Below are 15,559 nucleotides of genomic sequence, written 5' to 3'. Positions count from 1 at the left end.
ATAAAAGAAAACATAAAATAGTTCCCTCAAACTGTATTCAAGCATTTAATGACAAGATAAATAACGCGTCATTTATAATCAAGTAACGCCTGCCTGAGGAATTATTTCAGAAATGTTTCCGAAGCAGAACAAATGATGCGCACTGAAAAATGTCAAACAACGGCTTTTCATCTGATGCAATTTCCTAATTTGTTTTGAAATGATAGAAGAGAATGTCTTTAATTTATCATTTCATCTTGGGAGTGAAAAAAAAAAAAACAACTTTCATGATTGTTTTTTTTCCCCTACCCCTCAGTCCTGCGTTCTGCATTATCCCTCTTTTTTATTCTGTCAAACAAAAAACAGTTTTGACAGCTGTCTTAACGTTTTCCAGGCCACTAGTTGACAAAACACTGTTCTCAATGCGCAGCGGCGTCGTGGCCTTCATCGCCGGCCTGCATGTTCCCTGTGCAAAGTCCCTGTTTGTTCCAGTGGCATGTCACTGCTGAGAGCTTCATTGAAATGGTTGAGAAAACTAAAAGGCAGCATTGAAAGACACTCCTGAGCAAACGGGAAATACCGCAAAATATCACAGCAAAAATAATATAAATAGTTAACCGACAGTTATTTATTTCCTCACATGAGGATAAAAGTGTTGCTAAAAATATATCGTCGCATTAAAATACACAAGAAGTGAAATCACATTTCATCTGAAAGGCGGCTGAAAAGGATTTTGATGTGTTTTCCTCTTAGATGAAAAAAAAAAACATGCATAGTTTAAATTGAAAATAAATATTGAAGTAATTGAGATGTATTCTGAAACAAATATGAGCAATTCAATTAAAAGGATTCTGATAACAGAAGTCCAACAGGCCGCTAATGATAATCAGTATAATATCTAATCAAGTAGAAAGTCCTCCATTTTTTTGCTAGTGTCTTACTGTCTGTGCTAAATATAAAATATAGTGATGAAAAATGCAGTTTGTACATATACATATAGTAGCCTTATCAAGTCATCTTTCAAGCTTTTCAGAAAAAGAAAGGTGAACCATATTTCGAATGAGCAGTTGATTTAGGCTAAAGAAAAACTTTAGCTCAACTAATGACTTTGCCAATCATTCTAAAAGGTGAGGATGTATATCATGAAAAATTTGTACACCAGTGTTTGAGACTCATTTGAAAAAAATGAGGAAAAAAAAATACAAATATATTTATACACAAGTATATATATGTATATATCAATGGGGATGGTTGCTGAGCAGGACCTGGGAAAAAAAAAAAAACAGAAAAACTAAATCCCTGTAGGATTCTTATCTAAGTTCCAGGGATTTGACCGAGGTTTGCAGCTCATCAGCCTCAATAACACAACTGATGGGATAGAAACCAGCTTCGAAATGAAATTAGCTCTTTGTTGCTTGGAGCTACACGTTGATACGGTTAAAGACAGTGATGTCCTACTTCTAAAAACGTAGTCCAGAGCCAGATGTGAACATGGTAGCGGTATTGACATGATGTGACATTTTGGTGCTGCTTTGCTTCGATTAAAGTATCGAAAAGGTCGGGTACACATAAATCAGGCACTTAGAGCCTTTTCCTGCGACATCTGCCACCTAGGGGATATTTTTTTTGAGATATTTTTTTCTTAACCTCTGCAAGGAAATTCTATAAATGGAATAATAATATTTTATTTGAGGTGCCATATACATACATATATATATATATATACACACACACACATACAAACATATATATTTATATACATACACACACACATACAAACATATATATATACATATATATATCTCAGTACCGGCCGTGCATTTCACACCGAGACCTTCTGTAATGCTACGAATCAGTCCACACCCTGATAATTAGTTTATGGCTTTAAAAAAAAACCATCCTTTTATGCAGAAATGCAGTATAAAGAGAGGTGCATCGTAGATAGGTAACTCCTGTAACCACAATAAATGCCTTTATAGCCATCAGCTGTGACACATAAAACGCGCCAATAATAACCTATAAACTTGCAGCATTATTTAGGAAAATAGCAGCATTTTACTTCCCAAAAATTCTGATAATTTGTAGACAAAATCCATCCTCCTTTCTTTCCTCAAAAAGGGTTCAATTATTCTGTCGTACAGATTATCCGTGCGCTTCAGCTCCATCAAGAAGTCCTTTTCTATTGCCGTTGAAGCTAATGCTGAAAATCAAGCTTGCCCAGTCGTATCCCTGGCATAAGTTTTAATTCATATTAGGGCTGAAAATGTCCTCTCGACAGAAGCAGTGGACATGGCAGGCCGCGGCGGTCCGGCAGTTCTTTGGTGTCTTGTTGCTGCCTTGCTTAGGAAAGTCAGATTTGTAAACCCAGTGTGGCACCAAACACCACGTCGATCCGTGGCAAATAACAAGCACTGCCAGCAATACAATTTGCAGTGTACCTCGGAGCCTGTGAGCCAGGGGTACCGGTCATAGTTCGTGGCTTGAAAATGTCCGACAAATCCTTTTCCTGGTTGCGACAGGTTTGCTAGCTTAGGTGTTGCCCAACCTTTCTTTACTATGTCCAGCTTTCCTTAAAAACTCCATGTAGAAAAATGGTTTTAACAATATATTAGCAACTAAATCCATTTCTTCTCCTGCAGCCATTGTGGGACAAACACAACTATATTTCTGTTCGTAGCTCGCTAGTACGCAGAGGGTGTGGTTACGCTGACGCCTCTGTAGCCAGCTAGAAGGCTACAGAAGTTGCCAACTCAAAATCTGATCGGTTGAAGCAACAGCGTCATCAACGCTTATTTTTTGCGTAAAGGGCTAGCAGAACTGATTGTGCAGACTCCCCCACCTTAGCAGATTTCTTTGACTTTGATCCTGCCTGGAAACAGATGATGGCTGAAATGTGATTGGTTAAATGTTTTAATATGAAAATGCATGTACGGAAGCGGCACAACCAGGGGAAAAGCTATAAAGGAAGTGAACAGACCATTTGGAATTATTTGGGGAGTATTCATGGACAGCATATTATTAACATCTGTGATTCAGATATTTTTTAGGCCAGCAGAGAAGGCCTTGCAGGCCCTAACGGCCCACCACTAATATTCAGTATATATGGACACACACACACACACACACACACACACACACACACACACACACACACACACACACACACACACACACACACACACACAAAAAAGACTATAGAAAAAAATGTAAAAAATAATGAACATGACAAAAATAAATAAATGACAGAGCAGTTGTCGCAAGATAGATTTCATACAGATGTGATTAATGAATAAATATGAAATGAATGAAAAAAAAAACTTCATTTTCTGGCTGTTATTCAGTTAAATTCAAGAGGATAAGAATGGGTGGATGGAAAATGTGAATCCACGCTAAAGTGGGAGCGTGGCAGGGCTGTTTTTTTTATGAAGGTTCCGGCTGTAACCACGCACACGCACACACGCAAACTCCCCCAAACAAATAAAAATAAATAAATAACCACTTGCTGCAGGTTTCCTTGCAGGACGCTGGTTGTAGTGGTGCTGTGGAAGTGTAGAGAAGGGTGGGGGTGGGGGCTGATGGGAGGCTGAACTTCCTGTCTGTCTCCTCGCCCCCCACTCCCACTCCCACCCCCACTCGTGCACTGAGAGACTAATTGAGCGCAGTGAAAGCCGAGCTTCCATTGAAGAACCTTGACTGGTGCTGCTGGAGCCTGGAGGCGAAGTGATTCAGCAGGAGAGAGAGAGAGAGAGAGAGAAGAGGAGGAAGAGAGAAAAGAAAGGAAGGAAAGGAAACATCGGAGCAAGAAAAAAAAATACGCACGCCTTTTCGGGATACTTCCTGCAAAAACAAACAAACAAACAGGAAAAAAAAACAGAATTATGAAAACAAGGGAAAACTTACCTGGTTGGTGATAGAAAGGAGAAACATCCGCTTTGGCGCAAACGTCGCCCAGTAGCGTCGGATATCCGCGGCGGGTCTCCGCAGCACCGCCGGTGCGTCTTTGCGCTCGACGAGGCGGCGTGACGGGCGGCGGGAGCGGGAGGACCAGTCAGAAAGGATGCTGGGAGGCAATGCCTGCAGAAACAGAGGATGAGATTTGTCGAAAGGCACTGGAATTGCTCTCCGACCTGTGCTCCAGGGGGGAAGTGCACGACGACAACTGCCTGGATTTCATTTACTACTTCAGGGACCTGGGCAGACCCCGGTACACCGACTCAGGTGAGGCTCCACGCCGGCCTGGAGTGAACTATTTCTATTACGCTTCGGTTTTATGGTAGTGTCCATTGGAAAAAAAATAAAGTTTTCAAACTAGCAGAAAAAGAGGTAAGAACAAGCCAATTGAAAAAAAAAATCAGATCCTGAATTTCCATTTTTACTCAAAATAAATTATATTAACTATATATTTAAAAAAAAAAAACCTATTTATTTTCATGCATGAGTATCTGTGTTTTTGTCTGTCTGGTAAATAAACTGCTCTTAAAAAGTAGGACAAAGAATGTGCCGGTGATGTGTTCCCCCTTTTTTTCCAATCATAGAAGAATTGAAAGACTTGTTGCATCAGTTTCTCACAGCTTAGGCAAATGGATGATGTAATTTTAAAAGCATTTTTTTCTCCATCGTTTATAATTGTTTTATTTATTTACTTTAATATTTTTCAATTTTTTGCGAAAAGACAGAGAAAAAGCCCCACCCGTTATCCCCTTCACAGGTTCCTGCATGACGGTAAAGAAGTGATTAGAGAAGAGATGCAGCTTTGTTAGACTCCCAAGTCTGCTGCTGTTTGTCTGCAAATATTATTTCTCAGACACAAAATTCTCAGGGAGAAAGAAGAGTGTCGGGAAATCTCCTCTGACACTTTGTGAAAGTTTGAAGAGGCTGCATCTGTCCTATCATGGTACAACAAGAGATGAAATAGAAATTTATCAGCAGCAAGAAAAAGTGTACAGGAAAAAATACGATAGTTGGCAGATTAACGCATTGTTTATTTTATTTTTCACTGTTTGTTAAGGAGATGTTTTACAAAATGTATTTAGTTCTATGAATTATCATTTATGTCAGCAGTTTCCTGGGTGCATTTCAGAAAACACCATTATTTTTGTGCGAGGATCAAGCACAACAAGCAGCGGCGAGGGGTTCAGGGACTCTGTCTGATGAGGTGGCTCACATGCTATCCAGTTAGCCACCAACTGCATGTTATTCAGAAAGATAGACCAGAGATAATGGTCTCCACTAATAGAGCGCTTTAACACATTGCAGTTTCAGAGCACTTTACACCAGATAGCATTAACCGGTTCAGACAGGCACTCACACACCGACTGCTGCAGAGCCACCAGGCTAACCAGGCTACATTGTGCTACTTGGAGTTAGCATTTCTGCTTACTATTGGCTGCCATAAGGGTATGTGCCGAGCAGGGACGTTTGGCTTCCGCTTTTCATGACTGACCTTTACCCAAGAGTTTCATAAACCTTTGGGGAAAAAAAGGTGCAGAAAGAGCTGCTTCTTTGCCATATATTAGGTGGGTTATTGACTTAGTTAGTGACCAACTTTAATGCGGGTGCAGAGTTGAGAATACGGTTATAGTGCTACTTGAAGTTAGCATTTGTACTGTTAGCTGCTATGAAGCTATGTGCCAAGCAGAGACATTTGGCTTTTAAGGACTGCCCTTTACACAAGACATTCATAAATGGTGCCAAAATGGCTGCTTCTTCAACATATATTAGGAGAGTTGAGAATGAGGTTACAGGGTTATTGGAAGTTAGCATTTGCATGTACTGTTAGCTGCCATGAAGCTATGTGCCGAGCAGAGACATTTGGCTTCCGCTTTTTAGGACTACCCTTTACACAAGATGTTCATAACTGGTGCTGAAATGGCTGCTTCTTCAACAAATATTAGGTTATTAACCTAGTTAGTGGCTAACGTTGATGCAGGTGCTGTGTTAAAAAAAAAGGAGTATGATAAGTTTGAGCATCGCATCTGAAAAAGATGCTGCTTCTTGCTTTACTGGTGTGCTAGGCTAACCAGGCTACACAATGCTACTTGCAGTTACAAGAATTTCCCTTTATAGGGAAAGTAAAAAATACTCTTAATTTTACCTTTGTCCAACACTGAAATATATGTATTAAAAATAAAGATAGTCACCATCTATATGGAATGGCATTGGGCTCATGCATGTGTTGTTTGCTTTCTAAATTCACATGTATTTAATGAATCACTTCCTCCCTGCATGCCCATGCATGTGTGAGCATTTAAGTGTTGATTTTGTTAATTGCATCTGTGGCTCGCCCGCTGCCTTTAAACATGTTACAATCCATCATTAAACATGCATGATGAAGAGGAAGTTCAAGCTACCAGATTGGTTCCCCTGAGGAGCCATGACCCACTTCCTCTTGTATTAGATTGCTCTAAATGTGCGCGTGTGCGCGCACACACACACACACACACACACACGCACACAAATGCATGCACACACACATTGATCCACATCAAACAACCAAATGTGGGATGACTGGAGTCCATCTAGTGCTCCATGATACACAAAGTTTCATTTTGAAAACTCCTGCTCTCCGAGGTAGGCAACAAGTACTTTTCCTCTCATTCAAATAACCCACAAGAAGAGAGGATCCTTTTACCGTTCAAATAATGGCCACACTTGAGACGACTGTGTACATTTTCATGGTAACAGTCCCCATCCCACGATCAAAATAAACAAGCATCATATTTCTTTGATAGTGATCGATTCAGTAGAAAGCCTGCAGAATGATGATATTTGTTGTTGTATCTCGCTGTCATCACAGCCGAGGTTGATGCCGATTGGCTGAGCCATTCCCAGTGACACACTAACAAATAATCTGAAGGCTGGAAATTGGAACGTCGCCATATCCTGCAAAAGTTGCTTTTTAAAAATACGACTCCCTGAAAAATGGAACGGGATACGGAATATCAACAATATTTGTCATGCTAAACTAAAAAAGTGCTTAGGCCACACCATATTAATTGTAATTTTTAGACGTAAGAGGGAAGCAGATGTTTTTAAAATACCTTTGAACAGACAAAAAAGGGAGAATAGACGGGGAGCAGCTGAGCAGGTCGCCAAGCCAGGATTAACACCTGATGCCTTGTAGTCTGTATGTTGGGTTTCTAAAAATATGAGAGAGCGGGCAGAAGCAGGCACTGAAGGCCAACTTACAGGCAGGTTAATAGAAAATGAATCAAATCTCATCAGCTGTTTCCACAGCTGGCCAGGTCTAGATCACACAACCCTTTGATTCGAGCAAAACACACACCTTTGTTAGTTTTATGCATCATAACTACGTAAAAGGGTTTGGTAACAGCCACTTGTGCATTCGTTTGGATAGCAAAAACCCTTTGGTTAGATGTAGACAACTTTATAAGAAGCATTAGTCTGTTTGATGCAGTTAAAAGAACTCTGAGGCAGAAGACCACTGAACTACCTTGCCAAAATGACTGCTTGTTTTAAATATGAGGTTTTCTTTAGTTAATAAAACGCAGCCTCTTGGATGAATTTCCTTTATGCAATGGGTTGCATATGCTTAACCAATATAACCAAATAACCAATAATGCTTGGTTATTTACAGGAAACGAAAGTTGTTGACGTGGTTCATGAGAACAGAGCACAAGGGTCTGGGCTAAAATAGCATGGAGTGGAATAATACGTTTTTTGACAAAAGAGCAAATCCAGTCAGGAAATTGCCGCCTACAGCCAGAAACAGAAAAATGTTCAAAATCTTTTGCAAACATTTTGCATATTTCCATTCAAATCCACTTTAAAATGTACCGTCTCCAACAGGACCCATCTCTTTTTCGCTTGTTGAGCGGATACATTGATCCTAAATCCACATAATTACTACTTATTCTTCTGAGTGTTTATGAAAACTTCTACCCACTCCACAGTGCTACAGTTGCTTTAAGAACATTATCCAGATCTTTCCCCTTTGACTCTCTCTCAGATGCCCTTTCACTTCAGCTATTGTCTCTTATTGACCCACTGCTGACTTGGCTGGCGCAGCTTATTGAGCTGTTCTCAGAGCTGGCCTCCCCCGGGGAGGGACCACTGTATATCGAAGAGTTTAATGAGATGGCTCTTACCAGAGGCCTGGTCTTTGACAGCAGCAGAATTTACTCTGCAGAAAACAATATAACCCTTATCAGAGGTTTTCTCTTCCTTAATCTGCTTCTAATAATAGTCTGAGGGGTTGCATGGGGCCATCCCACCCCCCCAAAAATATATATACATATGACAAAACAAACAAAATTGTACTTAGTTGTATACATATAATTATTAATTGTGTGAAATAATGCTTCTGCTTCCTTTAGAATACAAGAATTTGGGTCCATCTGCACTTCTATAGTTGAAACGCAAATTCAGAAAAGTATGATTCTCTGCATCCGACTGTCAACATTTGGACCTGGTGGGAATTTTTATGGTGAAAAATCTGTGTTACCTGCAAAAATAGGCTTGAATATGACTTTACACTCAGGTTAAATTCATTCGACATATTTGATACTTGAATTTTGCATATTAAGTGAGTTCTTAATGAATTCCTTGGACATTAGAAATGATGACGCTAAAAGAGACTGTTGGCTTTTAGTCATTGATTTAACAGTCAGTTGTAGTTTAGTTTTATTCATGATCAGCATCTGTTGACAGACTGACCTCATATCTAATTATTTTAGGCAGCTTGAGCCTGAGGAGGGTAGTTTAGAGTGAGTTTATGACTCTTCAGTGAATGACCTCCTTCGATGGACCTTCAGCTATAAAAATCGAAACAAACCACGTTATGATTCCTGTAAGCCTTTATATTTGGCGCCCTTTGGGTGTGATATTAGTTTATATAAAAAATTTAAAAAAAAGATTACTCAACACCAATTCACAGAAGTGGGTTTGTTTCCTTGAGAGAGGCATCATTGTTGATTATAATGGACTGAGTGCTGAGTGAATAAGATGGAAAGAACTTTAGAAGGGGGGGGCTGCAGGGAATAGAGAAACAGAGGTCTCAAAATAATTAAAAGATAAGTACACTGACAAGTATTCCCTTTCTATCAAAATGCATCTTGACTGAAAAACATGACAGAAGCAAGAGACTAAGACCGCCTTTACACTGCACAGTTCAAGTGATTCCCCTCCTTACTCATGGTGCATCACAAAGAAAGTGTGGGGGAATAAAAAAAAAAAAAAGAGCAGTAAATTTAAGATAGTTTCCAATGTGGAAATAGAATGCTATGAATGCGACATCTACAGGCGTGTCATTGAAGTGGTCGGATCAGATATTTCCAATTGCAGTGGGATTGAAAGTCTGCCTCCTCTATCCTTTGGTCCGAGGAGATAGCTGCTAAAGAAAGCAGCTGCTATCATAGAGATGCTTCCAAAAGCAACAGTATTTTTATCTTGCTCTCCTTTGCGGTCGGTGGTTACTGTACCTGCTTTTAGGTTCCTTTTTTTGTGTGCGCGTCAGCTGGTTTACTTGAATTCTCAAAGTAGAAACTGATGCCTCTTCAAGGACTTGTGAGCGACCGGTGCTCGGGTTACTTAACCCTATGTTCTTGTGGGCACTTGTGACCCAAGCTCTAGAACTAGTCATCTACCAAAGCCATCATGTTTTACAAGAGCCGCACAACTGCTGATTTGGAATTGATATGACCTTAAGTATGGAGCGTGAAAGAAGAGCGATGGAGATATGAAATACGAAGTCATAATCTTCTTTTGTGAAGTGCGATTACCCTTTTGCAAAGGTTTCAGATTGGGTTATTTCTAATTTACCACATTGAAAGCTCATTCTTCATCGGCCATAGCGTGATCAGCATTTATTCTTTGGGATTATAAGGTGCATAGCAACAGAGCATCTGGATTCTCCAGCTGCTCATAAGGTATGGGCCCGTTTTTGCTTGCTGTGGATTGATTCGAACTTGATGAAGTTGCTTCGGGAGCTTTTTTTCTTGTTTTTACCTTCCCCCATTATTGAAAAAAATCCCTACTCTGAACACACGTACTTCTTGCCCCACATAGCTGTTGTAATATGAATGTAACAAGCCTCTAATTACATTCTTCATGACATTTTTCTGATTTACATTTTTGACCACAGCACTAAACAGTCTTGGTGCGCCAAGGGACTCAAGGTTGAAAATATGCTTTTAATTTCTCTACAGTTATTGAAAAAGAAATTGACATAACATGCATTGCCTAGACCAATGCCTTAAAATCCCATAAGAACATTTAAAGTTCAGGAATGCACATTAATAGATGGTGCTCATGATTAAACCTGCCACAGCTGGATTTGATCGAGTTGTTTTGTTAGCTTTTTTTCCCGCTTCGGCTGCTACCCAATCTTGGGGTCGATGCAAATAAGACTTGCCGCAGCGTAGTGAGATAATCTGCCAACCTGCAGCTTGCTGGTTCAGGCAATGTTTCATCAAAGGGAGGTTTTGTCCAAATCAATGTAACCAGCCACCTGCGTGTCTGTTCACTTCAGGGTTTTAAGGCTAATTTCATTTTAAAGGATAACGTCGTTTCTTTCAAACAAATACAGCTACATTGTTGGACAATTCCAATCTTAGCCTTTATCCGTGCTTCCAAATCCGGAATGTGTTGCTCTAATCATGTATTTTTTAGAACGGGAGCTTGGTGTGTCACTTTTGGTAAAGGATGACTCGAGGCATTTGGAGTCACATCTGTGGGACAGTAAAGATGTAACAGCTATAAAAAGGGTTCTTATGTAACATCTAGGGAGATTCCCCCTGCTTGGGTAGGGCTTTCAAAGTTTGTATAACAGTTTTGTATACCAAAGGCACACCGTTAAACTGGAGGGCACTCCAGAATCAGATGTAAATCCATGGGTTTGCATAAAAGGACATTGCCTATACTGTACATTTTGAAAGATTTACAAAACAACGTACCGCTCAACCACCTTGCAGACGTGTAACTGTAAAGAAAAAAAAAAAACATCATAAACAAAGGCTAATTCCATCCTTGCTTCACCATTGCTGCCCATCCACATATTCAGACACAATTCAAATACTGTAGCCACAGGTGGGGGGTGCGACCAGTCTTCCAGACCGGAATAGGGCCTGGAATAACCGGACATGCAACAGCGATCACAGCCTTCATGCACTGCCATGAAAAGCACATCTTCAATTATTTATAGCATCACAAAGATTTCAATTGCTCAAACGATGATCAGTCACAGTATTTTAGAGACTGATAGTAGAAAACATTACCCTCATTGTGAGTTGGTGCCAAAGGGATACAGAGCTTATTGAAAAGAATATTAAACTTCCACTCCACACATCCCTATCAGCCTGTGGATAAAGAAGTGGAATGCATTTTTATTTTATTACATTTGTTTTTACATCAAGCCCCTGGTACAGGAGAAGAAAATAATTGGCCAACATTTAACAGTTTGCAGTCAAATAAGAGACCGTGATGGACAAAATAAAAACAGATTACCATACCATAAAAACAGATTTGCATTGTGCAGGTGAGTTGAAGAGATAGAGATCGAGATGAGATGCAACAATGCGATTATTCATGGTTTTAGTGTGCAATTAGTGATGAGGTAAATATGAATCAAAGCAATTATAGTTTATGAAAGATGTTTTTCCATGTGGAAAAAAAAAACATCCATCTACTATCGTTTTTATAACTAAAAGGAGGGAAGATCAATCAATTCTAGGAATGGGTACTTTTGTTTTTTCTGCAGCGATTATCTCATCATCCTTGCTGCTTTTGAAGCAGCATGACTGTTGGTGGGTTTTTCTCATAGCGAACAGACCCCGAAAAACACATGGTTTCGGAATTGCTGCGCTGTCTGACAATGGAGATAAAAAAAATAAAATATGAATCAACTATATTGTGAATTTTCTTGATCACTTTGAAAAAACGCAGGATAACAAACTAGCGGAGACTTCAGAGGCTATAACGTCTGACATTTTCCTTATTGCTCAGTATAACCCACATATTGTGTTTGTGTATAAAAACCATGATAAAATAAAATTAGTTGAATTATTTTGCGTTTCCTCCGAGAGCAACTGTGGGATCAGTGTTTGCAAGAATGTTATTGACTTAACTATGAACATCCAATAATGTTAATCAGACCCTGAGTAGTACCATAATGATAAATCATTTAACGGAGTTATTCTGATGAAAAACAGAGGTGGCTCCTGTGAAATGGCAACTATTACTACTGGGATTTGATTCTTCCGTTAAACATCATCCTTTAATATGAATCAGTTTTGTTAAACAAAATATCCTCATTAGGAGATAATATTTCCCCCTTTTTTTTTAGGTTTGACAGAATATTACATTAATCAAAGTCTGACATTTTTAATTATAATTGTGGACTCCCTTCAGCGTGGAGTGTAACTTTCTGATTATGCCGTTGGACCCCGGGTTTCTGGCCTCGGTGCCTTGATTGCATTCTGCGAGAGGACGTGGAGTCTGGAAACGCTGCTGCTTGACAGAAGTCACCCTCATTTGTAATTCAGGAGTGTGTTTTAAAAAAGAAAAAAATAAACAAGATAGATGGTCCAGGATGCATAGAGTCAATATGAGCTGTAATCTAATTTAGACACAAACAAAGCTCAGTTTCAGGGATGGAATAATGTCTCATTTTGACGAAACAAATGCAAACTATTTTGCACATCAAAGCTGGTGGAGACGAGCTGCACGCTCTTTATTTGTGCCAGCTGAGAACACAAATACTGCACTGTGTCAATGCATCCACACACACACACACACACACACACACACAAACAAACACACACACACACACACATTATATATCGTCTCCATTCCTTTCACCTCAGCCCAGCTGGTGCTCGGTGCACAGCGGCTCACAGAGGACTGACTGTTCTACCTGCCTCATTTCACACATCAGAACACCGACTGGGTTTTAAAAGCAATGTACATTGAACTTTACCGGCCAGCGGCTGAGAGACACCCCCCCCCCCCCACACACACACACACTTCAACTCTGCAATTAAAAGATATGGGTGTTTGATAACTTTATGAATGAGTGAAGGATGCTTAGCAGGTTAGCACTGGGACAAACACTTTATGAAACTTCAATATTGTACCAATGGTATTTTGTTTAATTGTAAAAGTTTAACAGTAAGCTTAGATTATTATTTTCGAAATAGTTTGATAATATACAAAAAAAAATATTTGGAAAAATAGATGGACATTGGCAAAATACCAACAAAGAAACAGAAAAAAACCTAAATTAAAAGACAGACAGCGTTATTTTCTTTGTTTCTTTAATTTCTTTAGTTTTTTGGAAAATCTAAATGTATCTATAATTTTAAGTAATTGTTAAATAAAATGTTAAATGTATTTTAATTAACTTGATTACATTTGTTATCCATTTCTTCATTATCTACACTGATTTATCCTGCAGTAAGGGTCGCCATTTCCATCTTAGAAATATACAAAAATTGAAAAGGCGCACTGGCAGACCAATTGTCCATGTTCTTGACCACCTGGATTCCTGGACATGGTAGCTGTTGCCATGGACACCCCTGCACTCTATCATTTCTTTAATTACACCTTGATCTTTAATTAGACCTCTAGTTGATGTCTGCAGAAATGAACATCTGCACTATTATCAGTTCATGCTGCGCTTTCTGTCAGTTATTCCTAATGAGGTTATCTCTTGTTTCGCTTATTGTTACCGACTCAAAAAAAGAGTTTTCCCGTGAAAAGAATGTTGAATGTGATCTGCGCTGAATCCTCCTGCGGAGCCGCATTAATCTGTAATTCAGTGTGAATATGAGCCCTGGCACAATATGGGCCTCTCCATGCATCTATAAATAACTAATCTAGTTTTTAGGAGAGAAATGTGAATCATCACCATGGCAGTTTAACCCCTTAATTTTCGGTTCGAGCATTAGGGTCAGAGCATTTGCAGGCGCTATGTCCAACTAAAAATGTTTAAGTTGACTGGAATGATTTATCACTATAAAAGGGTAGATATTTGCAAAGGGGGGAGCAAATGCCAAAACAAAACACTTTTGTGATTTAAAAGTAAACAGATAATCTGTTGGTGATATATTTTACATTATAAGCCTCATGGATGATATTCAATTGTCTCAATACAACTGTTTAAATAAGAAAATTCAGGCCATGTCCCCCAGCAAATGTGCGGTCAGCCACCTGAGGATGAGGGGACTTTTGGGGTACGAACAAGTGATTACGCGCTGCTAAGAAAAATAAACAATCGCTCCAAAGATGCGCATTGGGATTCAAGGCAAGAGCAAATCATTAAAAACCATTTAGAAAATGCATTGATCTATGACTTCATGCTCCGATACCCAGTGTTCATTATTTCAGTGCAAAAAGCATGGATTGACTTTCATCAATTTGCATGTTCAGTTCATACATTGTGGCGGTTAGCAGCATGGATAATGAATGAATGAAAATACAAGGTCATAAAATATCCTTTCATGTGGGAGAAAACGGAACTAACGACGACATACATGTGAGTGTTTTGTTTTAATAATACGAAAGGTAATGTCCAAAAGGCAGAGGACCAGAAAAGAGGCAAATTTCTCCTCTCTCTGCAGCAAGATTTTTGATTAGACTGTAAAAAGCTGTTTCACAAGGGATAGGAGTTCACCGTGTCCAACTTTGTCACCCATTATCGAGCAGTTAAAGAAAGAGGCCTCTTATGTAATGGGAAAAAAAAAACAAAAACAACAAATGGCTGGCGACTCTGAAGTGACACCAGCAAACAAGCATTTCTTTCAGATGTGTTTGTCTGCTCTGAGAATTTAGAGTTTTTCCTCTGAGTGTTTTTAGCGGGAAAAAATATATACTTTAACTTGATGTCAAAAACGTCTCTCTGCTGCCTGTATTTTTCAGATGTATCGGTGAGCCTGTTGTCCCTCCTGGTCACCACCTGTGGTCTTGCACTATTTAGTGTCTCCCTCTTCGTCTCATGGAAACTTTGCTGGGTGCCGCTGAGCGGCCGCTTCCTCCCAGATGTCCTCAAGGGGGCACATTTCCTGGGAGGGGACGAGCAGCCCGTCCTCATAGAGGTAAGAATTTACACTGGGAACGGCAGTGAACCGCTTCTTAAACTTGATCCCGTCCCCCAACCCTTCCCCTGAGATATTTTTCATCGCTAATGTTTAGATTACATTGTTAAAGTAATTTCATTGTCAATTGTTTTGGTTATGGTTTTTTTCAATATATATGAATGTAATAAAAAAAAACACTGTATTTTTTAGAATCTCCTTTTTTATTGATTTCTATTGTAATTCATGGGAAACATACCACAGGCATTTTTCTAACTAACTAAAAATGACTATACCTAAAAAAATGATCAAAATATACAAAAAAAAAATTAACCAGAAACTGTGAAATGAGTATCTAATAACCAGCAAATTATCAGGAACTTGTCAAGTTTAAATTGTTGATTTTTTGCAGTCAATTACCGCCTAGCTCTGTATGCAGGTTGGTTGAAATCTTAGGCGATGGTTAGGCATGTGTTTTTAAATAATCCGTACATTCAATTTCAATTTTTCTCAAACTACCCTTAAAAAGGAAATACCTCACTTGATTAGTA

General features: G+C 39.2%; 1 protein-coding gene across 1 annotated transcript in view; it reads left to right on the top strand.

Annotated features, from left to right (window-relative positions):
• Positions 1-3,724: 3,724 nt before the first annotated feature.
• The window catches only part of LOC147225067 (synaptotagmin-9-like), a 36,794-nt gene continuing 24,959 nt past the window's right edge, over positions 3,725-15,559 (top strand). Inside the window, exons 1-2 of the mRNA XM_086163521.1 lie at positions 3,725-4,197; positions 14,854-15,029. Coding sequence (XP_086019647.1) covers positions 4,050-4,197; positions 14,854-15,029 — 324 coding nt within the window. The 5' untranslated portion in view covers positions 3,725-4,049. The remainder of the gene's footprint in view (positions 4,198-14,853; positions 15,030-15,559) is intronic.

Source organism: Fistularia commersonii, chromosome 17 (assembly GCF_037954325.1).
Source record: "Fistularia commersonii isolate RoL2024-O1a breed Wild chromosome 17, RoL_Fcom_v1.0, whole genome shotgun sequence".
NCBI classification, from domain to species: domain Eukaryota; kingdom Metazoa; phylum Chordata; class Actinopteri; order Syngnathiformes; family Fistulariidae; genus Fistularia; species Fistularia commersonii.
Note: the sequence above shows the minus strand (reverse complement) of the source record. Positions and strands in the feature narration are given on the sequence as shown.